The sequence below is a fragment of the Salvelinus fontinalis genome, chromosome 35, assembly GCF_029448725.1.
Source record: "Salvelinus fontinalis isolate EN_2023a chromosome 35, ASM2944872v1, whole genome shotgun sequence".
In the NCBI taxonomy this organism is placed as follows: domain Eukaryota; kingdom Metazoa; phylum Chordata; class Actinopteri; order Salmoniformes; family Salmonidae; genus Salvelinus; species Salvelinus fontinalis.
Window position 1 is genome coordinate 1,514,476 of NC_074699.1, and position 26,989 is coordinate 1,541,464.

At 41.9% G+C, this 26,989-nt stretch overlaps 3 protein-coding genes across 5 annotated transcripts in view; 1 reads left to right on the plus strand and 2 right to left on the minus strand.

The window, feature by feature from the left end:
* The window catches only part of LOC129834183 (transient receptor potential cation channel subfamily M member 5-like), a 78,594-nt gene extending 69,302 nt beyond the window's left edge, over positions 1 to 9,292 (plus strand). The window contains exons 23-26 of the mRNA XM_055898924.1: positions 7,709 to 7,841; positions 8,009 to 8,081; positions 8,241 to 8,331; positions 8,993 to 9,292. Of these exons, the coding sequence (XP_055754899.1) occupies positions 7,709 to 7,841; positions 8,009 to 8,081; positions 8,241 to 8,331; positions 8,993 to 9,150 (455 nt within the window). The 3' untranslated portion in view covers positions 9,151 to 9,292. The remainder of the gene's footprint in view (positions 1 to 7,708; positions 7,842 to 8,008; positions 8,082 to 8,240; positions 8,332 to 8,992) is intronic.
* A 3,254-nt stretch (positions 9,293 to 12,546) lies between these two features.
* Positions 12,547 to 25,910, minus strand: LOC129834185 (TNF receptor-associated factor 6-like). Of its 3 annotated transcripts, none has more exons than XR_008756222.1 (9): positions 25,823 to 25,910; positions 24,680 to 24,993; positions 23,348 to 23,498; positions 23,078 to 23,236; positions 22,724 to 22,795; positions 21,731 to 21,808; positions 21,164 to 21,448; positions 17,386 to 21,052; positions 12,547 to 17,346 (listed from the first exon to the last, which is right to left on the minus strand). XR_008756222.1 is itself a non-coding variant. In XM_055898925.1 (8 exons), the coding sequence occupies exons 2-8, from the start codon at positions 24,991 to 24,993 to the stop codon at positions 20,456 to 20,458; spliced, it is 1,656 nt and encodes a 551-aa protein (XP_055754900.1). In that variant the 5' UTR covers positions 25,823 to 25,910; the 3' UTR covers positions 12,547 to 20,455. The 3 variants fall into 3 exon arrangements, 1 of the variants encoding a protein (XP_055754900.1); XR_008756221.1 differs by having other exon boundaries at positions 12,547 to 17,309; positions 17,347 to 21,052; XM_055898925.1 differs by having other exon boundaries at positions 12,547 to 21,052.
* Positions 25,911 to 25,994: 84 nt separating this feature from the next.
* LOC129834186 (uncharacterized) overlaps positions 25,995 to 26,989 on the minus strand; it is a gene marked incomplete in the record, with an annotated part of 7,430 nt that continues 6,435 nt past the window's right edge. Inside the window, 2 exon segments of the mRNA XM_055898926.1 lie at positions 25,995 to 26,520; positions 26,700 to 26,831. Coding sequence (XP_055754901.1) covers positions 26,293 to 26,520; positions 26,700 to 26,831 — 360 coding nt within the window.

A 26,989-nucleotide genomic window follows, 5' to 3' on the forward strand; every position in this document is an offset into this window, starting at 1 on the left:
GGTGCTAGTATATAGATACCTACAGAGTGGTGTTGGTGCTAGTATATAGATACCTACAGAGTGGTGTTGGTGTTAGTATATAGATACCTACAGAGTGGTGTTGGTGCTAGTATATAGATTCTTACAGAGTGGTGTTGGTGTTAGTATATAGATACTAACAGAGTGGTGTTGGTGTTAGTATATAGATACTAACACAGCGGTTTTGGTGCTAGTATATAGATACTAACAGAGTGGTGTTGGTGTTAGTATATAGATACTAACAGAGTGGTGTTGGTGCTAGTATATAGATACTAACACAGCGGTTTTGGTGCTAGTATATAGATACAGAGTGGTGTTGGTGCTAGTATATAGATACCTACAGAGTGGTGTTGGTGCTAGTATATAGATTCTTACAGAGTGGTGTTGGTGCTAGTATATAGATACCTACAGAGTGGTGTTGGTGTTAGTATATAGATACTAACACAGCGGTTTTGGTGCTAGTATATAGATACAGAGTGGTGTTGGTGCTAGTATATAGATACCTACAGAGTGGTGTTGGTGCTAGTATATAGATTCTTACAGAGTGGTGTTGGTGCTAGTATATAGATACTAACAGAGTGGTGTTGGTGTTAGTATATAGATACTAACACAGCGGTTTTGGTGCTAGTATATAGATACAGAGTGGTGTTGGTGCTAGTATATAGATACCTACAGAGTGGTGTTGGTGCTAGTATATAGATTCTTACAGAGTGGTGTTGGTGCTAGTATATAGATACCTACAGAGTGCTGTTGGTGTTAGTATATAGATACTAACACAGCGGTGTTGGTGCTAGTATATAGATACCTACAGAGTGGTGTTGGTGCTAGTATATAGATTCTTACAGAGTGGTGTTGGTGCTAGTATATAGATACCTACAGAGTGGTGTTGGTGCTAGTATATAGATACCTACAGAGTGGTGTTGGTGCTAGTATATAGATACCTACAGAGTGGTGTTGGTGCTAGTATATAGATACCTACAGAGTGGTGTTGGTGCTAGTATATAGATATCTACAGAGTGGTGTTCGTGCTAGTATATATATTCTTACACAGCGGTGTTGGTGCTAGTATATAGATACCTACAGAGTGGTGTTGGTGCTAGTATATAGATACCTACAGAGTGGTGTTGGTGCTAGTATATAGATACCTACAGAGTGGTGTTGGTGCTAGTATATAGATACCTACAGAGCGGTGTTGGTGCTAGTACATAGATACTAACACAGCGGTGTTGGTGCTAGTATATAGATTCTTACAGAGTGGTGTTGGTGCTAGTATATAGATACCTACAGAGTGGTGTTGGTGCTAGTATATAGATACCTACAGAGTGGTGTTGGTGCTAGTATATAGATACTTACAGAGTGGTATTCGTGCTAGTATATAGATACAGAGTGGTATTGGTGCTAGTATATAGATACCTACAGAGTGGTGTTGGTGCTAGTATATAGATACCTACAGAGTGGTGTTGGTGCTAGTATATAGATACCTACAGAGTGGTGTTGGTGCTAGTATATAGATACTTACAGAGTGGTATTGGTGCTAGTATATAGTTACAGAGTGGTATTGGTGCTAGTATATAGATACCTACAGAGTGGTGTTGGTGCTAGTATATAGATACCTACAGAGTGGTGTTGGTGCTAGTATATAGATACCTACAGAGTGGTGTTGGTGCTAGTATATAGATACCTACAGAGTGGTGTTGGTGCTAGTATATAGATACCTACAGAGTGGTGTTGGTGTTAGTATATAGATACCTACAGAGTGGTGTTGGTGCTAGTATATAGATACCTACAGAGTGGTGTTGGTGCTAGTATATAGATACCTACAGAGTGGTGTTGGTGTTAGTATATAGATACTAACACAGCGGTTTTGGTGCTAGTATATAGATACCTACAGAGTGGTGTTGGTGCTAGTATATAGATACCTACAGAGTGGTGTTGGTGTTAGTATATAGATACCTACAGAGTGGTGTTGGTGCTAGTATATAGATTCTTACAGAGTGGTGTTGGTGTTAGTATATAGATACTAACAGAGTGGTGTTGGTGTTAGTATATAGATACTAACACAGCGGTTTTGGTGCTAGTATATAGATACTAACAGAGTGGTGTTGGTGTTAGTATATAGATACTAACAGAGTGGTGTTGGTGCTAGTATATAGATACTAACACAGCGGTTTTGGTGCTAGTATATAGATACAGAGTGGTGTTGGTGCTAGTATATAGATACCTACAGAGTGGTGTTGGTGCTAGTATATAGATTCTTACAGAGTGGTGTTGGTGCTAGTATATAGATACCTACAGAGTGGTGTTGGTGTTAGTATATAGATACTAACACAGCGGTTTTGGTGCTAGTATATAGATACAGAGTGGTGTTGGTGCTAGTATATAGATACCTACAGAGTGGTGTTGGTGCTAGTATATAGATTCTTACAGAGTGGTGTTGGTGCTAGTATATAGATACTAACAGAGTGGTGTTGGTGTTAGTATATAGATACTAACACAGCGGTTTTGGTGCTAGTATATAGATACAGAGTGGTGTTGGTGCTAGTATATAGATACCTACAGAGTGGTGTTGGTGCTAGTATATAGATTCTTACAGAGTGGTGTTGGTGCTAGTATATAGATACCTACAGAGTGGTGTTGGTGTTAGTATATAGATACTAACACAGCGGTGTTGGTGCTAGTATATAGATACCTACAGAGTGGTGTTGGTGCTAGTATATAGATTCTTACAGAGTGGTGTTGGTGCTAGTATATCGATACCTACAGAGTGGTGTTGGTGCTAGTATATAGATACCTACAGAGTGGTGTTGGTGCTAGTATATAGATACCTACAGAGTGGTGTTGGTGCTAGTATATAGATACCTACAGAGTGGTGTTGGTGCTAGTATATAGATATCTACAGAGTGGTGTTCGTGCTAGTATATATATTCTTACACAGCGGTGTTGGTGCTAGTATATAGATACCTACAGAGTGGTGTTGGTGCTAGTATATAGATACCTACAGAGTGGTGTTGGTGCTAGTATATAGATACAGAGTGGTGTTGGTGCTAGTATATAGATACCTACAGAGTGGTGTTGGTGCTAGTATATAGATACCTACAGAGCGGTGTTGGTGCTAGTACATAGATACTAACACAGCGGTGTTGGTGCTAGTATATAGATTCTTACAGAGTGGTGTTGGTGCTAGTATATAGATACCTACAGAGTGGTGTTGGTGCTAGTATATAGATACCTACAGATTGGTGTTGGTGCTAGTATATAGATACCTACAGATTGGTGTTGGTGCTAGTATATAAATACCTACAGAGTGGTGTTGGTGCTAGTATATAGATACCTACAGAGTGGTGTTGGTGCTAGTATATAGATACCTACAGAGTGGTGTTGGTGCTAGTATATAGATACCTACAGAGTGGTGTTGGTGCTAGTATATAGATACCTACAGAGTGGTGTTGGTGCTAGTATATAGATATCTACAGAGTGGTGTTGGTGCTAGTATATATATTCTTACACAGCGGTGTTGGTGCTAGTATATAGATACTTACAGAGTGGTGTTGGTGCTAGTATATAGATTCTTACAGAGTGGTGTTGGTGCTAGTATATAGATACCTACAGAGTGGTATTGGTGCTAGTATATAGATTCTTACAGAGTGGTGTTGGTGCTAGTATATAGATACCTACAGAGTGGTGTTGGTGCTAGTATATAGATACCTACAGAGTGGTATTGGTGCTAGTATATAGATTCTTACACAGTGGTGTTGGTGCTAGTATATAGATACCTACAGAGTGGTGTTGGTGCTAGTATATAGATGCTAACAGAGTGGTGTTGGTACTAGTACATAGATGCTAACAGAGTGGTATTGGTGCTAGTACATAGATGCTAACAGAGGGGTGTTTGTGCTAGTACTTAGATGCTAACAGAGTGGTGTTGGTGCTAGTATATAGATACCTACAGAGTGGTGTTGGTGTTAGTACATAGATGCTAACAGAGTGGTGTTGGTGCTAGTATATAGATGCTAACAGAGTGGTGCTGGTGGTAGTACATAGATGCTAACAGAGTGGTATTGGTGCTAGTACATAGATGCTAACAGAGGGGTGTTGGTGCTAGTACATAGATGCTAACAGAGGGGCGTTGGTGCTAGTACATAGATGCTAACAGAGTGGTATTGGTGCTAGTATATAGATTCTTACAGAGTGGTGTTGGTGCTAGTATATAGATTCTTACACAGTGGTGTTGGTGCTAGTATATAGATACCTACAGAGTGGTGTTGGTGCTAGTATATAGATACTAACAGAGTGGTGTTGGTGCTAGTATATAGATACCTACAGAGTGGTGTTGGTGCTAGTATATAGATACCTACAGAGTGGTGTTGGTGCTAGTATATAGATACCTACAGAGTGGTGTTGGTGCTAGTATATAGATACCTACAGAGTGGTGTTGGTGCTAGTATATAGATACCTACAGAGTGGTGTTGGTGTTAGTATATAGATACCTACAGAGTGGTGTTGGTGCTAGTATATAGATACCTACAGAGTGGTGTTGGTGCTAGTATATAGATACCTACAGAGTGGTGTTGGTGTTAGTATATAGATACTAACACAGCGGTTTTGGTGCTAGTATATAGATACCTACAGAGTGGTGTTGGTGCTAGTATATAGATACCTACAGAGTGGTGTTGGTGTTAGTATATAGATACCTACAGAGTGGTGTTGGTGCTAGTATATAGATTCTTACAGAGTGGTGTTGGTGTTAGTATATAGATACTAACAGAGTGGTGTTGGTGTTAGTATATAGATACTAACACAGCGGTTTTGGTGCTAGTATATAGATACTAACAGAGTGGTGTTGGTGTTAGTATATAGATACTAACAGAGTGGTGTTGGTGCTAGTATATAGATACTAACACAGCGGTTTTGGTGCTAGTATATAGATACAGAGTGGTGTTGGTGCTAGTATATAGATACCTACAGAGTGGTGTTGGTGCTAGTATATAGATTCTTACAGAATGGTGTTGGTGCTAGTATATATATACCTACAGAGTGGTGTTGGTGTTAGTATATAGATACTAACACAGCGGTTTTGGTGCTAGTATATAGATACAGAGTGGTGTTGGTGCTAGTATATAGATACCTACAGAGTGGTGTTGGTGCTAGTATATAGATTCTTAGAGTGGTGTTGGTGCTAGTATATAGATACTAACAGAGTGGTGTTGGTGTTAGTATATAGATACTAACACAGCGGTTTTGGTGCTAGTATATAGATACAGAGTGGTGTTGGTGCTAGTATATAGATACCTACAGAGTGGTGTTGGTGCTAGTATATAGATTCTTACAGAGTGGTGTTGGTGCTAGTATATAGATACCTACAGAGTGGTGTTGGTGTTAGTATATAGATACTAACACAGCGGTGTTGGTGCTAGTATATAGATACCTACAGAGTGGTGTTGGTGCTAGTATATAGATTCTTACAGAGTGGTGTTGGTGCTAGTATATCGATACCTACAGAGTGGTGTTGGTGCTAGTATATAGATACCTACAGAGTGGTGTTGGTGCTAGTATATAGATACCTACAGAGTGGTGTTGGTGCTAGTATATAGATACCTACAGAGTGGTGTTGGTGCTAGTATATAGATATCTACAGAGTGGTGTTCGTGCTAGTATATATATTCTTACACAGCGGTGTTGGTGCTAGTATATAGATACCTACAGAGTGGTGTTGGTGCTAGTATATAGATACCTACAGAGTGGTGTTGGTGCTAGTATATAGATACAGAGTGGTGTTGGTGCTAGTATATAGATACCTACAGAGTGGTGTTGGTGCTAGTATATAGATACCTACAGAGCGGTGTTGGTGCTAGTACATAGATACTAACACAGCGGTGTTGGTGCTAGTATATAGATTCTTACAGAGTGGTGTTGGTGCTAGTATATAGATACCTACAGAGTGGTGTTGGTGCTAGTATATAGATACCTACAGATTGGTGTTGGTGCTAGTATATAGATACTAACACAGCGGTGTTGGTGCTAGTATATAGATACCTACAGATTGGTGTTGGTGCTAGTATATAAATACCTACAGAGTGGTGTTGGTGCTAGTATATAGATACCTACAGAGTGGTGTTGGTGCTAGTATATAGATACCTACAGAGTGGTGTTGGTGCTAGTGTATAGATACCTACAGAGTGGTGTTGGTGCTAGTATATAGATACCTACAGAGTGGTGTTGGTGCTAGTATATAGATATCTACAGAGTGGTGTTGGTGCTAGTATATATATTCTTACACAGCGGTGTTGGTGCTAGTATATAGATACTTACAGAGTGGTGTTGGTGCTAGTATATAGATTCTTACAGAGTGGTGTTGGTGCTAGTATATAGATACCTACAGAGTGGTATTGGTGCTAGTATATAGATTCTTACAGAGTGGTGTTGGTGCTAGTATATAGATACCTACAGAGTGGTGTTGGTGCTAGTATATAGATACCTACAGAGTGGTATTGGTGCTAATATATAGATTCTTACACAGTGGTGTTGGTGCTAGTATATAGATACCTACAGAGTGGTGTTGGTGCTAGTATATAGATGCTAACAGAGTGGTGTTGGTACTAGTACATAGATGCTAACAGAGTGGTATTGGTGCTAGTACATAGATGCTAACAGAGGGGTGTTTGTGCTAGTACTTAGATGCTAACAGAGTGGTGTTGGTGCTAGTATATAGATACCTACAGAGTGGTGTTGGTGTTAGTACATAGATGCTAACAGAGTTGTGTTGGTGCTAGTATATAGATGCTAACAGAGTGGTGCTGGTGCTAGTACATAGATGCTAACAGAGTGGTATTGGTGCTAGTACATAGATGCTAACAGAGGGGTGTTGGTGCTAGTACATAGATGCTAACAGAGGGGCGTTGGTGCTAGTACATAGATGCTAACAGAGTGGTATTGGTGCTAGTATATAGATTCTTACAGAGTGGTGTTGGTGCTAGTATATAGATTCTTACACAGTGGTGTTGGTGCTAGTATATAGATACCTACAGAGTGGTGTTGGTGCTAGTATATAGATGCTAACAGAGTGGTGTTGGTACTAGTACATAGATGCTAACAGAGTGGTATTGGTGCTAGTACATAGATGCTAACAGAGGGGTGTTTGTGCTAGTACATAGATGCTAACAGAGTGGTGTTGGTGCTAGTATATAGATTCTTACAGAGTGGTGTTGGTGTTAGTATATAGATTCTTACAGAGTGGTGTTGGTGCGAGTATATAGATACTTACAGAGTGGTCTTGGTGATAGTATATATATACCTACAAAATGGTGTTGGTGATAGTATATATATACCTACAGAGTGGTGTTGGTGATAGTATATATATACCTACAGAATGGTGTTGGTGCTAGTATATAGATACTTACAGAGTGGTGTTGGTGCGAGTATATAGATACCTACACCCTGGTGTTAGTGCTAGTATATAGATTCTTACAGAGTGGTGTTGGTGCTAGTATATAGATACCTACAGAGTGGTGTTGGTGCTAGTATATAGGTTCTTACAGAGTGGTGTTGGTGTGAGTATATAGATACTTACAGAGTGGTGTTCGTGCTAGTATATAGATTCTAACAGAGTGGTGTTGGTGTTAGTATATAAATGTTTACAGAGTGGGGTTGGTGCGAGTATATAGATACTAACAGAGTGGTGTTGTGTGTTCAGAGAGGGAGCTGCCTGCAGGTCTGGACCAGAGGTTGATAACCTGGGAGACAGTACAGAAGGAGAACTATTTGGCCAAACTGGAACGGCATCATCTGGAGAGCAGTGAGGAGAGACTGAAGACCACCTCTGCCAAGTAACTCTTTGACAATGTTTTGTAAATGGTATTGAGCCATTCCCACCACGTTGTGTGTGCTGTATATTTGTCATTCTTATGAACTACCTTTAAGTCACAGTCTGTATCCTTCAATTATGTCTTTGATATTCAATGTGTTTTTAAAATGTTTTTCTTTGTGACAAAAGGGTTCAGAGCTTATTGAAGATTGTTGGAGGATTCAAGGAGCAAGAGAAGCGAATGTCATCCATGGAAGCTCAGGTACAAAAATATAGAGACATTGATTTATTATGCCTGGCATAATGGAACTAATAGAGTAGTCACAAAAGTGGAAACTGTCCAGACAACACTAGTGATGGTACGTGTGTCTGTATTATCAAAGGTGTGTAAAAGGTATGCCTCTGTCTGTCCCACCCCCAGGTGAAGTACTGTGGGGAGGTGCTGTCCTGGATGGCTGAGTGCTTTTCCCAGAGTACACTCAAGTGTGAGAGAGAGGCCCCCAGAGTTCCATGTGAGTGATGATGCTAATGATGATCATGGTGATACTAGTGATGATGTTAGTGAGAATACTGGTGATGATGATAATGATGATCATGAGGATACTACTGATGATACTAGTGATGATGATCATGATGATGCTAGTGATGATGCTAGTGAGAATACTAGTGATGATGCTAGTGAGAATACTAGTGATGATGCTAGTGAGAATACTAGTGATGATGCTAGTGATGATGCTAGTGAGAATACTAGGGATGATGCTAGTGATGATGATCATGATAATGATGATACTAGTGATGATGCTAGTGATGATGCTAGTGATGATACTAGTGATGATACTAGTGAGGATACTAGTGATGATACTAGTGATGATACTAGTGATGATACTAGTGATGATGCTAGTGATGATACTAGTGATGATGCTAGTGATGATCATGATCATACTAGAGGTTTTTTACAACAATATACCGTAGTACCGTAATGACTGGTGATGAAGTCAATTCATAGTATAGAAGGTGTGAACGTGTACTTTTTTGCTGTTGTTAACCTAGTGGTTATAAGTGATTTGCAGGTATGAAGCACTGTTGACAAAGTGGGTGTGTGTTCTGGGTGGGTTGAACAGAGAGGAACTCTCTGTTAAAGCAGCATAGTCTAAATGTCAATCTTTCTTATAGCTGTCAAGGCTACTGGTGTCACAGCTGTGAAGGCCGGCGCTTCCAGAGATCCCCCTCAGAATGTGTCAGACAAGGAGGTGGAGCCAGAGAGGAGAGAGGCTAAACTAGGCCCCTCGGGATACGGAGCCAACAAGAGGTTTCCTTACATGGACCAATAACATTCACATCAAAAGTAGTGTTTTTGTAATATGAATCCCAGCCTGGAAATAGAACCACTAATTTTCTGACTGTTTTTAGTTTTCTAGTTGAGACATGACTGAATCTGAATCCAAAGTGCCTTATTAAAATGAATAGCCTTGATCCAAATGTGTCTGACTGTGATTTGTGATGTACCCATGTTTCTACTCAAGTGCCACCACCAATACATGATCAAATATGTCAGTACCAATAATAATTTACAAGTGACAAATAGAATTTCATTTGATTTGGATGTAATGTTAAGACCCTGTGCAACCACTTATTTAAAGGAGACAAAGGAACAGATGTTTTTTTCTTCTCTAGAATAACCAGATTATTTGGGACATCTTTTTTTTCACACTAATTGTTCTTTTGACTAATCAGAAGACAATATTCTGAACGTCATCACCGAACTGCTGAATGAGGCATGTTACAACTTACTTACAAAACCTTTTAAAGGATGTATGTATGTAAACATATTTAATACGTACTGCTTGTTACAGAAGACTTCTGTTGTACATTGAATAGCCATTCATCACTGTTACACCTTCTTGATGTGATAATTCTCTGTCTGTACGTGTTTATAATCCACATAGTGTGAATAGTGGTTTCCATAAAGTTATTTACCCCTAAACATGAATCTGAAATTACCTTTATAGTCTTTCTTACCCCTGTTACTTTGGGGTTCTATCCCCTCTTTCAAAATCCCCACTGTGTATAAATCCTTAACATTCTTGATATTTCTCCCTCAACTACCCGCAATAACTTTTGTCTATTGTTATTCTCAATGACTTTACTGCCAATATGAAAGTTTTATACATAGCTAAATACAATGTTGGAGCCAGTTTTCATGTCTTTGGTTATGCAAACATTTGTTTATTAGATTATATTGCTCATTAAGAATAATGTTTTAATTCTATATGCATCATGCGTTGCTTTGGTCATGTGTTCTCTTATGGATCAATGATTTTAATAAGAAAATAGAAATGATTAATGCAGTAATGCAAAATATGTAAACATTATTAAAGTGACTAGTGTTCCATTATTAAAGTGGCCAGTGATTTCCAGTCTATGTATATAGGCAGCAGCCTCTATGTGCTAGTGATGGCTATTTAACAGTCTCATGGCCTTGAGATAGAAGCTGTTTGTTAGTCTCTCGGTTCCAGCTTTGATGCACCTATAGAGGACTCACCTTCTGGATGATAGGGGGGTAAACAGGCAGTGGCTTGAGTGTTTACTTGATGATCCTTGATGATCTTTTTGGCCTTCCTGTGACATCGGGTGCTCTAGGTGTCCTGGAGGGCAAGTAGTTTGCCCCCGGTAATGCGTTGGGCAGACCGCACCACCCACTGCAGAACGCTGTGGTTGTGGACGGAGCAGATGCAGTACCAGGCGGTGATACAGCCCGGCAGGATGCTCTCAATTGTGCATCTGTATGAGTGTGTGAGGGTTTTAGGTGCCAAGACAAATTTCTTCAGCCTCTTGAGATTGAAAGGGCGGTGTTACGCCTTCTTCACCACACTGTCTGTATGGGTGGACCATTTCAGTTTGTCAGTGATGTGTATGCAGAGGAACTTGAAGCTTTCCACCTTCTCCACTGCGGTCCTGTCGATGTGGATAGGGGTGTGCTCCCTCTGCTGTTTCCTGAAGTCCACGATCAGCTCCTTTGTTTTGTTGAAGTTGAGTGAGAGGTTATTTTCCTGGCACCACATGACCAGAGCCCTCACCTCCTCCCTGTAGGCTGTCCCGTCATTTTTGGTAATCAAGCCTACTATATAGCCATGTTAGTTTTTACTTCCTGTATATAGCCATGTTAGTTTCTACTCCCTGTATATAGCCATGTTAGTTTCTACTCCCCGTATATAGCCATGTTAGTTTCTACTCCCTGTATATAGCCATGTTAGTTTCTACTCCCTGTATATAGCCATGTTAGTTTCTACTTCCCGTATATAGCCATGTTAGTTTCTACTCCCTGTATATAGCCATGTTAGTTTCTACTCCCTGTATATAGCCATGTTAGTTTCTACTTCCTGTATATAGCCATGTTAGTTTCTACTCCCTGTATATCGCCATGTTAGTTTCTACTCCCTGTATATAGCCATGTTAGTTTCTACTCCCTGTATATAGCCATGTTAGTTTCTACTTCCTGTATATAGCCATGTTAGTTTCTACTCCCTGTATATAGCCATGTTAGTTTCTACTCCCTGTATATAGCCATGTTAGTTTCTACTCCCTGTATATAGCCATGTTAGTTTCTACTCCCTGTATATAGCCATGTTAGTTTCTACTCCCTGTATATAGCCATGTTAGTTTCTACTTCCTGTATATAGCCATGTTAGTTTCTACTCCCTGTATATAGCCATATTAATTTCTACTTCCTGTATATAGCCATATTAATTTCTACTTCCTGTATATAGCCATGTTGTCACGGATCCCCCCGGAACTGTTGATTACGCACACCTGGTGCCCATTTCCCAATGATTAGTAATTGTATAAGTGTGCCCTTTGGTTCGCCATTGGGACTGTCGATTATTGTTACAATGTCCGTTGGTTGTGTGAGTACCTGTGCTGTGTTGTTTCGGCTCTCGTGCCGCGTGTATTGCACAGATGATTATGGGTCTCGTCCCGTGTGGAATCATTGTGTGCCCCGTGTATTTATTCAAGGTACTCCTCGCTCTTTTGTTTGGGTTTCAACCCTGTGTTTTGTATATGTGTTTGTTTGGTCTTCGTCCCCGTGCCTTTACATGGTACGCTGTAATTTGGGTAAATAAAAAAACATATGACGCATTCCTGCGCCTGTCTCCCGATCCCTTTATACCAACGTGACTTGTTAATTTCTACTCCCTGTATATAGCCGTGTTAGTTTCTACTTCCTGTATATAGCCGTGTTAATTTCTACTCCCTGTATATAGCCATGTTAGTTTCTACTCCCTGTATATAGCCATGTTAATTTCTACTCCCTGTATATAGCCATGTTAATTTCTACTTCCTGTATATAGCCATGTTAATTTCTACTCCCTGTATATAGCCATGTTAGTTTCTACTCCCTGTATATAGCCATGTTAGTTTCTACTTCCTGTATATAGCCATGTTAGTTTCTACTCCCTGTATATAGCCATGTTAGTTTCTACTTCCTGTATATAGCCATGTTAGTTTCTACTCCCTGTATATAGCCATGTTATTGTTTTCTCATTATTGTTATCCGTTATTCACCGTGTATTTATTCCTCATGTTACTATTTCTATTTAATCCTTTATCTTTAACTCTGCTGTGTTGGTAAAGGACCAGTCAGGAAGCATTTCACTCTTAGTCTACACCTGTTGTTTACAAAGCATGTGACAAATACACTTTTATTTGGTTAGTGCATTGCAACTAAGTACGAATCTCATTTGCTAGATTTATTTATTTAACTAGGCAAGTCAGTTAAGAACAAATTCTTATTTACAATGACGGCCTACCAAAAGGCCTCCTGCGGTGACGGGTGCTGGGATCAAAAATAAAAAAAGGACAAAACAAACATCACGACAAGAGAGACAACACTACATAAAGAGAGATCATTAGAAAACAACAGCACGGCAGCAACACATGACAACACAGCATGGTAGCAACACAACATGACAACACAGCATGGTAGCAACACAAATTGACAACAACATGGTAGCAACACAACATGGCAGCATCACAACATGGTAGCAGCACAAAACATGATACAAACATTATTGGGCACAGACAACAGCACAAAGGGCAAGAAGGTAGAGACAACCATACATCACGCAAGTGTCCAATGTTGGACATTGGACATAGATGTTGGACATTCATTCCTTCTCAGAGAAAGGCATCCATAGATCCTGCTACAGCCTAACATATTTCAAACAGGACAACATACAGTGCCTTCAGAAAGTATTCAAACCCCTGACTTTTTCCACATTTTGTTGCCTGAACTTAAAATGGATAAAAATGAGATTTTTTTGTCACTGGCCTTGACACAATAATGTCAAAGTGGGATTCTGTTCTTCGAAAGATACATGCGTCGTTCCTAACTCAGTTGCTGCAGAGAAAGGAAACCACTCATGGATTTCACCATGAGTCCAAATGGTGACTTTAAAACAGTTACAGAGTTTAATGGCTGTGATAGGAGAAGACTGAGGATGGATCAACAACATTGTAGTTACTCCACAATACTAACCTAAATGACAGAGTGAAAAGAAGGAAGCCTGTACAGAATAAAAATATTCCAAAACATGCATCCTGTTTGCAACAAGCCACTAATGTCACACTGCAAAAAATGTGGCAAAGAAAGTAACTTTATGTCTTGAATACAAAGTGTTATGTTTTGGGCAAATCCAATCCAATACATTACTGAGTACCACTCTCCATATTTTCAACCACAGTGGCTGCTGCATCATGTTATGTGTATGCTTGTAATCGTTAAGAACCGGGGAGTTTTTCAGGATAAAAATAAATGGAATGGAAGTAAGCACAGGCAAAATCCTAGAGGAAAACCTGGTTCAGTCTGCTTTCCACCAGATAATGGGAGATTAATTCATCTTCCAGCAGGACAATAACCTAAAACACAATGACAAAACTACACTGGAGTTGCTTACCAAGAAGAGAGTGAATGTTCCCGAGTGGCCAAGTTACAGTTTTGACTTAAATCAAATTGAAAATCTATGGCAAGACCTGAAAATGGTTGTCTAGCAATGATCAACAACCAATTTAACCAATTTAACAGAGCTGGAAGAATTTAGAAAATAATACATGGGCAAATGTTGCAAAATCCAGGTGCGTAAAGCTCTGAGAGACTTACCCAGAAACACTCACAGCTCTTAGAGACTTACCAAGAAACACTCACAACTGTAATCACTGCCAAAGGTGATCTATAAAGTATTGACTCTGGGGTGTAAATACTTATGTACATTAGATATTTCTATATTTAATTTGCAATACATTTAAAAAAAAATACTTTTTCATTATGTGGTATTGTGTGTGAGTTAACAAATCTACTTAATCTATTTTGAATTCAGCCTGTAACACAACAAAATGTGGAATAAGTCAAGGGGTATGAATACTTTCTGAAGGCACTGTACTGTAGAGATTACTGATCTATGTAGACTGCAGACAGATTTTCAGCTTTTTAAATTGATTTTAAACAAAACAACACAGTAAGGCATATATGTCCACACAAATATATTCCACTTATTCCACAAGAAACAATCAAAAGTCCAGTGGGATTAAACGTATGAGAGTAAGTTATCCATTCTGGTGGGTGAGGATGTCTCCATTGCTCCATAGCCTCATCCAATTGTCAATTGTAGCTACTGTATGATGTGGTCAACAATCTTCATCCATTGATGTGATGTGAGGCCACAAAATAACACCACAGACACAGGGAGAACATTTCTTATCTCCACTGCTCTGCTAATAACGCCACAGACACAGGGAGAACATGTATTATCTCCACTGCTCTGCTAATAACGCCACAGACACAGGGAGAACATTTCTTATCTCCACTGCTCTGCTAATAACGCCACAGACACAGGGAGAACATTTCTTATCTCCACTGCTCTGCTAATAACGCCACAGACACAGGGAGAACATTTCTTATCTCCACTGCTCTGCTAATAACGCCACAGACACAGGGAGGACATTTATTATGACTCTGCTCAACAGTCTTGAGTCTTTCTTGGCAACAGAAGGCATTGATCTAATTCCAAACGCATAACTCACTCCGTCCTCTCCCTGGTTGACTTCCATTTCTGGGTATGAATGGACTGGATGGATGTTAATTGTTAGGAATGGAATCATGCCTCTTGTTGACACAAGCACCTACAGTAACTTTGATGCAAGAGTACATTTTTTCCCTGTTGAGCAATACACAAAGCAAAGCGTAGTTTTTCTCGGTACCTGTGACTGTGTTTCCATTGGTTCAGTATCCTATGGAAAGAGTCTGCTAACTGGTGGATACACCGTAGGCCCCTTATACATGATGCTGAATAAATGTGTTATGATACTGTAACATTCATGAAGGTGTCACGACTGGTTTCATACATGTGTTATGAAGCTTTATGTATACCCAGTGGTGGGAAAAGTACTCAATCTTCATACTTGAGTAGAAGTAAAGATATCTTAATAGAAAATGACTCAAGTAAAAGTGAAAGTTACCCAGTAAAATACTACTTAAGTAAAAGTCAAAGTATTTGGTTTAAAATGTACTTAAATACAGTGGTGTAAAAAGTAGTCAATTCTGATATTTTTAAATATTTTTAAACAAAAATTCTAAAGCAAATGCTACACATCGTATTCCTTACATTAAAGCAGACGGCACCATTTTCTTGTTTGTTTTTCTCATTTACGGACAGAAGACACTCCACCACTCCAATACTCCACCACTCCAATACTCCACCACTCCAATACTCCAACACTCCACCATAATTTACCAACAAAGTATTTGTGTTCAGTGAGTCCATCAGATCAGAGGCAGTAGGGATGCCAATGTGTTATATCCCATTTCTACGCCTTCGGCTATTACTAATGGGGATCGACCAAATGGTGCAGTCCTATGCAATCTGATAGCCATACCAACTATATCAATATTAACCATCAGACAGGGCCTGTAACCATCTATTGAACGTAGCTTGTTGGAGTTAGTTTCCATTTGACTTTAAAAATTGCAAAAGACCTGGGTTGATGCATCTGAACATTAGGAGCTTAGTTCCTAATCTTGATTACATCAAGATCTGGGCTATGCAGGCGAATCCAGATAATCTGGTATTGACTGAAACTGCCCATTGCCAGGGCCTCCCGGGTGGCACAGCGGTCTAAGGTGTCACTACAGACCCGGGTTTGATCCCATGCTGTATCACAACCGGCCGTGACCGGAGTCCCATAGGGCGGAGCACAATTGGCCCAGTGTCGTCCGGGTTAGGGGAGGGTTTGGCCGGGGGGCTTTACTTGGCTCATCGCGCTCTAGCACCTCCTTGAGGCTGGCTGGGCGCCTGCAGGCTGACTTCAGTCGTCAGTTGGACGGTGTTTCCTCCAAGCTGGCAGGTGTTTCATTAAGGAGCATGGTTTGGTGGGTCATATTTACGGAGGACACATGACTCGACCTTCACCGCTCCCGTTGGGGAGTTGCAGCGATGAGACAAGATCAGAATTGGATATGACGAAATTGGGGAGAAAAAAGGAGGGGGGGGGGGGGGGGAATAATAAAATAAACTGACTGTTGTTTGTGTTAGAGATGTGAGACAACACAAATCTAAACCTCATCTGAACACAAAGAGGAACTTTAAAAACTTAAGTGAACAGGCTTTTCATCTTTATTTTAGTGACCTTGATTGTATTTCAGCTATCCATCAACATGATTCAGCTTTCAGCCTTTTTGCAGATGTCTTCAATACTATTGTGGATAATCATGCTCCCTTCAAAAAAATGAAGGGTTAAAGGTAGATGGAATGCCTGGTACACTCCAGAATGATCAGAAGTCATTTATAAAAGAGGTGATGCTTGGGTCAAGGCCAGGAACGCAGGCTTAGGCCCGGACTGGCAAGCTTTAAGCAACTGAGGAATCATTGTGCAAGACAAATCAGCAAGGTTAAATCGGATTATGTAACTGCTCTTTCGGATTGTAATGGGAACCCGTGTAAATTCTGAAAAACGGTCAAATCCCGATTTTGGGACCATTTCTATTCACTCTTTATATTAACACCATTGGTCAATCTGTTAACTTCATTTAAATGTGGATGATACTATTATGTACACTATTGCCCCGACTATTTTATTTGATTTAACTAGGCAAGTGAGTTAAGAACAAATTCTTATTTACAATGACGGCCTACCGGGGAACAGTGGGTTAACTGCCTTGTTCAGGGGAACAGTGGGTTAACTGCCTTGTTCAGGGGCAGAATGACAGTTTTCCATTGTCAGTACGGGGATTCGATCTATAAACCTTCCAGTTACTAGTCCTACACTCTAACCACCAGGTTACCTGCTGGTTACTAGTCCAACACTCTAACCACCAGGCTACCTGCTGGTTATTTGTCCAACACTCTAACCACCAGGCTACCTGCTGGTTACTAGTCCAACACTCTAACCAGCAGGCGACCTGCTGGTTACTAGTCCAACACTCTAACCACCAGGCTACCTGCTGGTTACTAGTCCAACACTAACCACCAGGCTACCTGCTGGTTACTAGTCCAACACTCTAACCAGCAGGCGACCTGCTGGTTACTAGTCCAACACTAACCACCAGGCTACCTGCTAGTTACTAGTCCAACACTCTAACCACCAGGCTACCTGCTGGTTACTAGTCCAACACTCTAACCACCAGGCTACCTGCTGGTTACTAGTCCAACACTAACCACCAGGCTACCTGCTGGTTACTAGTCCAACACTAACCACCAGGCTACCTGCTGGTTACTAGTCCAACACTAACCACCAGGCTACCTGCTGGTTACTAGTCCAACACTAACCACCAGGCTACCTGCTGGTTACTAGTCCAACACTAACCACCAGGCTACCTGCTGGTTACTAGTCCAACACTCTAACCACCAGGCTACCTGCTGGTTACTAGTCCAACACTCTAACCACCAGGCTACCTGCTGGTTACTAGTCCAACACTCTAACCACCAGGCTACCTGCTGGTTACTAGTCCAACACTCTAACCACCAGGCTACCTGCTGGTTACTAGTCCAACACTCTAACCACCAGGCTACCTGCTGGTTACTAGTCCAACACTCTAACCACCAGGCTACCTGCTAGTTACTAGTCCAACGCTCTAACCACCAGACTACCTGCTGGTTACTAGTCCAACGCTCTAACCACTAGGCTACCTGCTGGTTACTAGTCCAACACTCTAACCACCAGGCTACCTGCTGGTTACTAGTCCAACACTCTAACCAACAGGCTACCTGCTGGTTACTAGCCCAACACTCTAACCACCAGGCTACCTGCCTCTCTAACCACCAGGCTACCTGCCTCTCTAACCACCAGGCTACCTGCCTCTCTAACCACCAGGCTACCTGCCTCTCTAACCACCAGGCTACCTGCCTCCCCCATTGATCTGGCTGTGTCAAAACTAGTCAGCTTTTAGAGCTATGTAGGAATCCCTTGCTGATTTAAAACGTGTGCTTAATATGGACAAAACTAAATAAAACTTTTTAAACTCAGAATGTTTCAGATGTACTACATGTTCCCTCATTAGATGGTTCTCCAATCGAACGTGTTCCGCATATAAATAATAAGGCATTTGGATTGATATGGATTTGACGTTTAAAAAAACCAGATGAGCTGGTTAAGAAGCAAAGACTTAAAGCGGTCTTCTTTCTACAGAAAGCCATGGTGCCTTTCTCTCAGCAGTAGGAAGCAGATTATTCAGTCAACCTTTTAATCTGTTCTTGATTATGGTGATTATTTATCCAAGTGCAGTTGCTACTACTCTTAAAACTATGGATTCCATCTACCATATTGCCCTTCGTTGTTACAGGAGACAGATTTGATACTCATCACATCACTGCATCCTGTATCAAAAGGTTGGCTAGACTTCGCTAAAGACCCGTAGGTCTCTACATTACTCCCTTTTTGGTTACAAGGCCCTGCTTCATAAACTTCCATCTTATCTAACTTTGCTGTTGAAGTATAGACACCTGAGTTGCCTAACCCGTTAACTGGACGTTCCTAGGGTCTCCACCGAGCTAGGTAAATCTGGTTTTACCTTAAAATGCACCGTATTGCCCCCCAAAATATAAATACATTTTATTTTGATGTTCTGGTGCTGTTTGAGGCAATTTAACGTATTGATTGGGGACTTACTTGTGGAGGAATGTCACTTTTTCTGAATGATTTGTGATGTTTTATTAGTGCTTCACATGACTGTGTTTTGTATTGTAATATGTTGTGTATAATGTGATTATTTATATTGTATTATACAGGGCAGATCTGGAAAAGAAACCTAGGCCTCAATTTCTTCCCTGTTAAAATGAAGGTTAAAAAACTGATATGTGCATGATTGGACCATATAGCTCTCCAGCCCGAGCATTTCCAAGTGTAACGAGCTGGTTTGGCTGTCAGGGAAAATGTATGGAGTAAAGAGCACATTCTTTTCTTTAGAAATGTAGTAGAGTAAAAGTTGACAAAAATATAAATAGTAAAGTACAGACACCCACCAAAAAAAAACAGCCTTAAGTAGTACTTAAGTATTTGTACATAAGTACTTTACACCACTGTGTATACCAACTCATTCATATGTAACTGCTTATTGTATGTCCAATCTCACAGCCATTGTTCAGGAAATCTCTTCTCCAGAAGAGGTTTTAAGGGATGCCACATCATTCCACATTTTCACAGACAGAAGAGCTGTGCATTAAGACCCAGGTTAGGATGTTGCCCCCATCTTGCTTGTATGATCGTCCAACCAGAAGACCAGTGAAATGCCAGTGATCCTGACTCACTCGTCATCCAGGATGTACAATAAGTTGATAGGTAGTTCTGCCTCTGGTCATCTCCTGCTTAGAGATGGTAACATCTTATTTGAATTGGCTTCTTTAATGCCAACATAAAGTTGTCATAAACATGACTTTGAGCTTGACATAAATATAAACTGTAATACCATGTTATGATAATTAACGAGACTTTGCCGGTCTCCACTACAAAGCTGTTACGAAGAACGATGTACTGAAACCAAAGTCATGTTTATTACAACCTAATGTAGGCATCATAAGACATTTTGTAATCCTATCTATTTGGAACAGTACAGTAGCCTGCGACATATTGCTGGATAAGTGATGGAACACAGAGCTTGGGACTAGAACGTTCTGTCTGCAAATAGATGATTGTGAGATCGGCTTTAAAGTTCTGAACCCTCATTGGTTTGAATGGTGTCAGCAATTTTTTATCTTGTATTCTTTTGAACTGAACATGAATTGGGGTATTTAGAGTAATATATAGGTAGAGAACATTGAACAGAATAAGGCTAATGTCAATAACTAAATTTGGACAAAACTGCAGATAAAACCATATAGCCCCAAGCTCTCGACTTGTTGCAGGGAACCTTGGTGTTAATCGCCACCAACATCCAGTCCATCACTCTCAAAAGCTACAGCAAAGAAAAGCCTTTTGGAGTTGGAGATAAAACCCACAACTGAGCAGTACACTTTCCCATGAGGTTGGTCATGACTGAACCCAATGCAATGATCCTGTGCGATACAAGAAGTCAGGAAAATGGCAAACTGATACTTTGTACTGATAACGTTGGTGGCGAATGACCTCGTCGCCGGAACGTTAAAAGGGTCCTCACAGCGAGGCCTCGGGCCCTCTGGGCTGCATGGCCGCCCCCTCGCGCCTCAGGGCGGTGTCGAAGCGCGGCGTCACCTCGCAGCGCACCAGCAGCGTGTCATCGTGCACAAACCCCCGCTGCTGCAGCTCCATCAGGTGCAGGAAGGTGACGTAGCCAAAGCCCTTGGGGTTCCTCTGTATGGTGGGCCTCTGGAAGGCCTGCAGGTCAGGTTTGGTCTCCATCACCTCCACATGGTGCTGGCCATCAGGCCCTTGGTCCAGCACGGCCAGACGGATGGTGCCTTGGAAGGGCCACGACAGCTGCCCATCAAATTCCCCCTGCATGGTGTGAACAAACAGTGAGATGTAGTTGGAGCATCGCTGGGCCGAGGGCGTTTGGAGGTGGAGGCGCAGACACAGCTTGTAGCCCGGCCGGCCCGTGTAGAAGCCCGGGCTGTGCACCACAACGGGCTGTCCGGCAGCCTGGGTACGTAGGTAGCCCGAGAAGCCCTCCAAGGGCCACACGTACACGCCCTGGCACTGCTTGGCCTCCAGCTCCTTTAGGTTCTCCTCCAGCGAGGTGACCTTACGACGGAGCTCAGCCACCAGGACAGCCTGGGGGATAATGGTAATAGAAAACAAAATGGCCATTTAGTTGTAGACGTTTTTATCCAAACAAGTGAATTCAACGTCACAAATGAGAGAATGAATTTGTATCTGTTCCACCTGAACGCTCAGCTCACGTAGCTGGTGGTCCTGCCGCACCAGACGGCCCTCCAGCTGCTGGGTGGTCTCCCGCATGGTCTGCAGTTCCCCGCAGCACTGGCAGGGGGCGCCACTGCTGCTAGCTCCTGCGTGTGCCCCCAGCTCTGCAGCGGCAGCCCCTCGGTCGTCAGAAGAAGGTGGCTGGGTGTACCCGGTAAGGCTGTGCCTGTGCAGGTACTCAGCCATGCAGCGCATGTGCATCTGAGTGAACTCCTGCATGTGCTGCGCCAGGTCATTACGCTGCATCTGAAATAGCACATAAACACTTTAAAAAGAGCCACTGTGTTGAACCAAAAGTTGGAAGTGGTAGCCTTGTCCAGTTTAAAAACCCTCTTTTGTTAGACCTGAAAGTATCGGCTGGATAGGAGTAGTTGTGGAAACTCTACCTAGTCCTGCCAGAGGCCACGACAAGTGGATCTTGGGCATCTTGGTCTTGGATTATGGGGTTTATTTTAGACAAGGCAAAGTAGTCACAGAGCATAGGTGGTAAATGACTAAGAATGTGTTGAGGTTGACTCAGTGACCTACCATCTCTCCACATCCAAAAGTGCTGAAGGTGCAGGCGATCGGAGCCTTCGGACAGTCTGTGTCATAGTGAGATTCCAACTGAAACAAAAACAGCCACACCACAGTTATTCCACCACTGAGTCAGATCCTAAATTGCTTGACCTGTGTAGAAGCTTGTTACAAAGAGATACTTTTTCCCAGAGGAAAGGTAGGCAACCTATCTGTGTCCAAGGGCTAGCATTGCGGTCCATTGCCGCCCAGCAAAGTTTAGCAGTCCACAACTATTCATGAACGATTGAGTTAAACAGTCCTGATAGTCCTGATTGTGTGGGCCGCAAGCAGATGTGAACTGGACCAAAATTTGCCCACGAGCCACACGTTGTAGACTCCTGCTCTCCACCACCATCATCATCTCATAGGTTTAGTAATCAGGACTACTGCTCTACACCACCATCATCATCATCTCATAGGTTTAGTAATCAGGACGACTGTTCTACACCATCATCATCATCTCATAGGTTTAGTAATCAGGACTACTGTTCTACACCACCATCATCATCATCTCATAGGTTTAGTAATCAGGACGACTGTTCTACACCATCATCATCATCTCATAGGTTTAGTAATCAGGACTACTGTTCTACACCATCATCATCATCATCTCATAGGTTTAGTAATCAGGACTACTGTTCTACACCATCATCATCATCTCATAGGTTTAGTAATCAGGACTACTGTTCTACACCATCATCATCATCATCATCTCATAGGTTTAGTAATCAGGACTACTGTTCTACACCACCATCATCATCTCATAGGTTTAGTAATCAGGACTACTGTTCTACACCATCATCATCATCTCATAGGTTTAGTAATCAGGACTACTGTTCTACACCATCATCATCATCTCATAGGTTTAGTAATCAGGACTACTGTTCTACACCACCATCATCATCTCATAGGTTTAGTAATCAGCTGAATCTAAAACGGCAGCCATCAGGTGTCCATCCCCACCTGGTCTCTGATGAGCTCCATACCGCAGTACTGACACACCACGTTGGCAAAGGGACACAGCGACTCATGAACCTGAGGACACAACAAAAACAAAAAATGTTCAAAAGGCTGTCTGTCACATGACCACCTTCAGAAATAACAGACAGTCTATCCACTTTGTTCAGTGAACATTAAAGGGGAGCTCAAATGGAGAATGAATACAGTTACTTACTGACTGAGAATATGGTCACATTTTCTTTGAAAGCGCTGTGCTGCTAGCTGAGCTAACTGAGGCGGTGCAACCGCTATTCAATCCAATGAATCTCTATTTATTCAGGATAGTGCACTCAGCATGAACAAGTTGGTGATGCTTACCTTGCTGTCCTCGTAAACAAAGCTCTCTACACAGTCGGGACAGGACACAGGTCTCCGCTGGCAGTGTTGGCTTTGGTGAATCTCTAGCTGGCTCTTCCACACCGCGTCCTGGCACAGCGGGCACGGCACGGTGGCAAACTCACATTTCATAACATGGCCCTGGCAGGGTGAGATGGCAGAGTGAGCGAATCATTTGGTTTCAACATGGCAACACGGTTGAAGTGATATGAACTAAGGTGTCAGCCATTGTCTGTGGAGAAGGATGCCTACATCCAGGCGGCGAAGCTCCATTTTGTCAGCGCAGCCTACGTTGGTGCAGCGCACCGTTAGGGAGAGGATCTCCCGCTTGGCAAAGTTATCTGGGAACAGCTGGTCTTCCCGTAGTACCTCGTTATCCACTGGACACCTCTGCCCTGTATCACTGGGAGGGGGGGGAAGAAAGAGAGAGAGAGATCAGTATGATGCTTGGGACAAGGGTTTCATTCATTAATCAACAGGATAAACTATTTTAAAATGGAGGTAGGCCCTACTACCTAAACTTGTCCAATGAGAAGGCTCCTTTTTGAGATCACTTACTACCATTATCCTTTGAGGACTATTCATTTGAAGAAACTGTACATGTATTCATCGTCATCATCTTGTCAAAAGGGACATACAAATACGTGTCATTCAGCAAATTCAGAAAAGAGCACCAATGATAAACACAGAATACAAAACATCACAACAGTGCTGCAGTATAGATGGTAGCTTGGTACTGTAATTGTGGGGAAGTGAAGGTAGTGACAGAGGGAAGAATGGCTTCCAAATCTTCCACAATATGGCCAATCATTTACCCAGTAAGTCAGTAACCCAAGAGGCTGTCATTGGCCACCAAATCAGTGAATGATTGACAGTCATGGATAATCCCAAATGTTATGTCATGTGGCTGTTGTAATGCATAGCTATATGATGTATAGAGATGTTCTGCATTATAGAATCACCTGCATTGCCCATCTTATCTGGTGGCCAACAAAAATCATTTGAGAGTTGAATATTTACAGGCATATTTACTATGACCTCTCCAGGAGTTAAAGCAAAAACTTGAGTCGATCTCAGACTGGCGCGAAAACATTTTTGGCTCCAGCGCCACATCGGGATTTGGAAACTCTATGGAGGGCCACACAGATCTTTTTATGACCGATTTGTTTGTCAAAATCGATACGAGGGCCAGAAAAAGGGCATTTATATGAAAATATAGGTCTATTGTTATTTCTACATACTCTCTCGTTTTAGATGTTCCTGTAACCTGCAGGGTTTTTAAAAAACCCAAAATAAACCTCATGCGTCATCCCTATGACAGAAATGCGGCGTGGCGACAACCCCGGCACATTGACATGGATGTTGTACTGCTGTAATAATAAGGTTGATTCATGAAATAAATAAATGACCTTTAACCCCAGCATCTCTAATAAGAGGAGTAATGATTATAAAATGCAAAATGCCCCATAGTTCAGTTCTCTGTCCTCAACAACTTTAATGTTGACAATATACATGCAGAGATAATTGTTGGTGCAGGGGTAAAGGAATAAGCAAATATTGTTATTTGGTACCAGGGAGGCTTACCGGATGGACTTCTCGATGCAGCTGCGGCAGAAGCGATGGCCGCACGGCGTCTGCACGGCTGCCCTCAGGGCCATGAGGCAGATGGGGCACTCGTACTTGCTCTCCAGCGGAGGGTCGAACTCCACGTCGTAGCCTTGCAGTGGGGCGCCGCCCTGTAGGCTGATGGGGGTACTCTCCGTGGGGCTCAGCGCAGAGTCGCTGCCCTCTTTCTCCAGCATGGTCAGCGCACAGTTGGACAGCTGTGACGCGGTCGCCCCACCACAACACGCTTCATCATTCTCCAGGCTGCTCTTATCACTCTCAAAGCAGGACATCTACACAGGGTGGAGAGAACAGTGGAGAAAAAGAGATATGAGGCATTACCCCTCCACAAGTATTCACAAAGTGTTTTATTACACAGAAAAATATGCCTTCTGTGGAAATCACTGGGCTATGTTTCTCTCTGACGTTTGGAATGTTTCCTTCTTGAAATGTGTGTCATCAATTCCACTTGGACTCAACTGTCTCCTGAGCTCTGTTCTCAGATCAGCCCGAGATAAGAAACTTCATAATGACTGTACATGACTCAGGGGACCAAAGGTAAGGATATGACACAAAGGAGACAACACCTAGCGAACATCCTCAATTCAATGCCTTTGCGTTAGCCAATTGACATGGTGGTTACAGTCTGAAACTACAGTAATTTACCTATATAGGGCTAAAAAATTTGTTGCGAGCTTAGAAACTAGCAATCTGGGTTGCTAGCTTGTCAGGTCAGGGGCACAATGGGCGGGGGAATCTCAGTTCCTCACGCATTTCAAGCAAAGTAGCTGGATAGCTAATATTTCAGATAGTATGTCAATATATGTAAACAACTAAACCTGTCTGACCTCGTGGTAACATAAGTGGTTAGCTGTTTAATATCCGAAGCTCAAATATGAGAAGACAAGTTCAAAAGCAAGTAATAATCAGTCATTGCATAACAAGTTAACGTTAGCTGGCTAGCGGTGTGGTAGCGATGATGCTGACACGGAACTTCGAAGTTCTTGAGATGACGTTTCAACAAACTAACAAAACTAAACACTGTAATAACCGCATGTATGCATGATTCGTGTATTAGTCGCTGGTGTTGGAATATTTGACAATATGCGTGTTAATGCTTACCGTAGCCTTGAAAGTACATCAGTTTTCTTGACTGACTCTCCTTAGCTAATTACTTCCTGCATTTTCGTCACTCTTCTTCTCTGCATCATTGGTGGTTTATGCTGGGTGGCAAAGGAATAAGTAGGAAAATACCGCCACTGGCTGGACGGGGTGAAAATAAAAACTGTTCTAATTTTATTCAGATAACATTTTAGTTTTTATTTAATTAAGAAACACAATCAAAATGTAATTTAAACACTTTATACCGTTGTTTTTAATGACAAAAGGGCCATCAGAGCAACTTATACAAATACATACACAACATGTACTTCTTCCACTAGGAACCTTCACTCCTATAACCTCTTCACTCCTATATCAACATCTTCCTTCACCACCACTTGGTTTCCAACGTCCTTATTATATCCTCCATCTTTTCAGTCCTTGTTTGAAACGCTTTCTCATTTACATCCAGTTCTTCATGTCCTTGTCTGCTAACCTCTCATGACCTCCAGGGCCACCCTGCAGCTCATGGCCACCCTGCAGCTCACACAGGTGTGGGTGTAGTCCTCATCCCCAAGTTTCATCTCCTCATATCTCTTCAGCTCAGAGTCCTGAGTGACCAACATCCATTCCAAGCACTGATTGCACTCCACACAGACTTCCTTTGTAGGTGGTTGGGCCTCTAGTATGACAAAGGTTCTTCCTTTAATCCCATTGTACTGCAATGCAAACAGAGTGATCAAAGCCCAAGTCAGTTTAAAAGCTAAAGGAAAAAATATGACAATATTATTCAGTCTTTAAAAATACCTATTTCTATGATATTTGATGTACATTACTTCATTCATTGGTGATTTTAGTTGTGACCTGTGAGTCTAAACACGGTCAGCCTCCAACTTACAGGCAGCTTTCTTGGTGAGGTGGAGACAGACTGAGTCCCTCTGCAGCGCAGCAGAGAAAGAGGTATTTGTCTAGTGGTGGGGTGCTCCTTGCAGCAGAAGCTGAACACACTGGCAGCCAGGTAAACATCCCAGTGATCAGGATGTTCTTTCACCAAATCTGACACCAACCTGTCCAGGTATATGATAAAACATGTATGAAACAAAACACATGCATATTATAACAAGTCAGCTGGGCTAGCATGTCATGTGTTTGGATTGAGTAAACTGACAAAAGATTATTGCAATCATT

What these genes read in the sequence shown, in the direction of transcription:
- LOC129834185 (XM_055898925.1), bottom strand. Translation starts at nt 24,993, where the DNA reads ATGTCCTGCTTTGAGAGTGATAAGAGCAGCCTGGAGAATGATGAAGCG. An exon ending in TTGTTTACGAGGACAGCAAG is followed by an intron (nt 22,796 to 23,077) that starts GTAAGCATCACC and finishes TTGTGTCCTCAG; the next exon opens with GTTCATGAGTCGCTGTGTCC. An exon ending in TGGAGCTCATCAGAGACCAG is followed by an intron (nt 21,809 to 22,723) that starts GTGGGGATGGAC and finishes TTTTTGTTTCAG; the next exon opens with TTGGAATCTCACTATGACAC.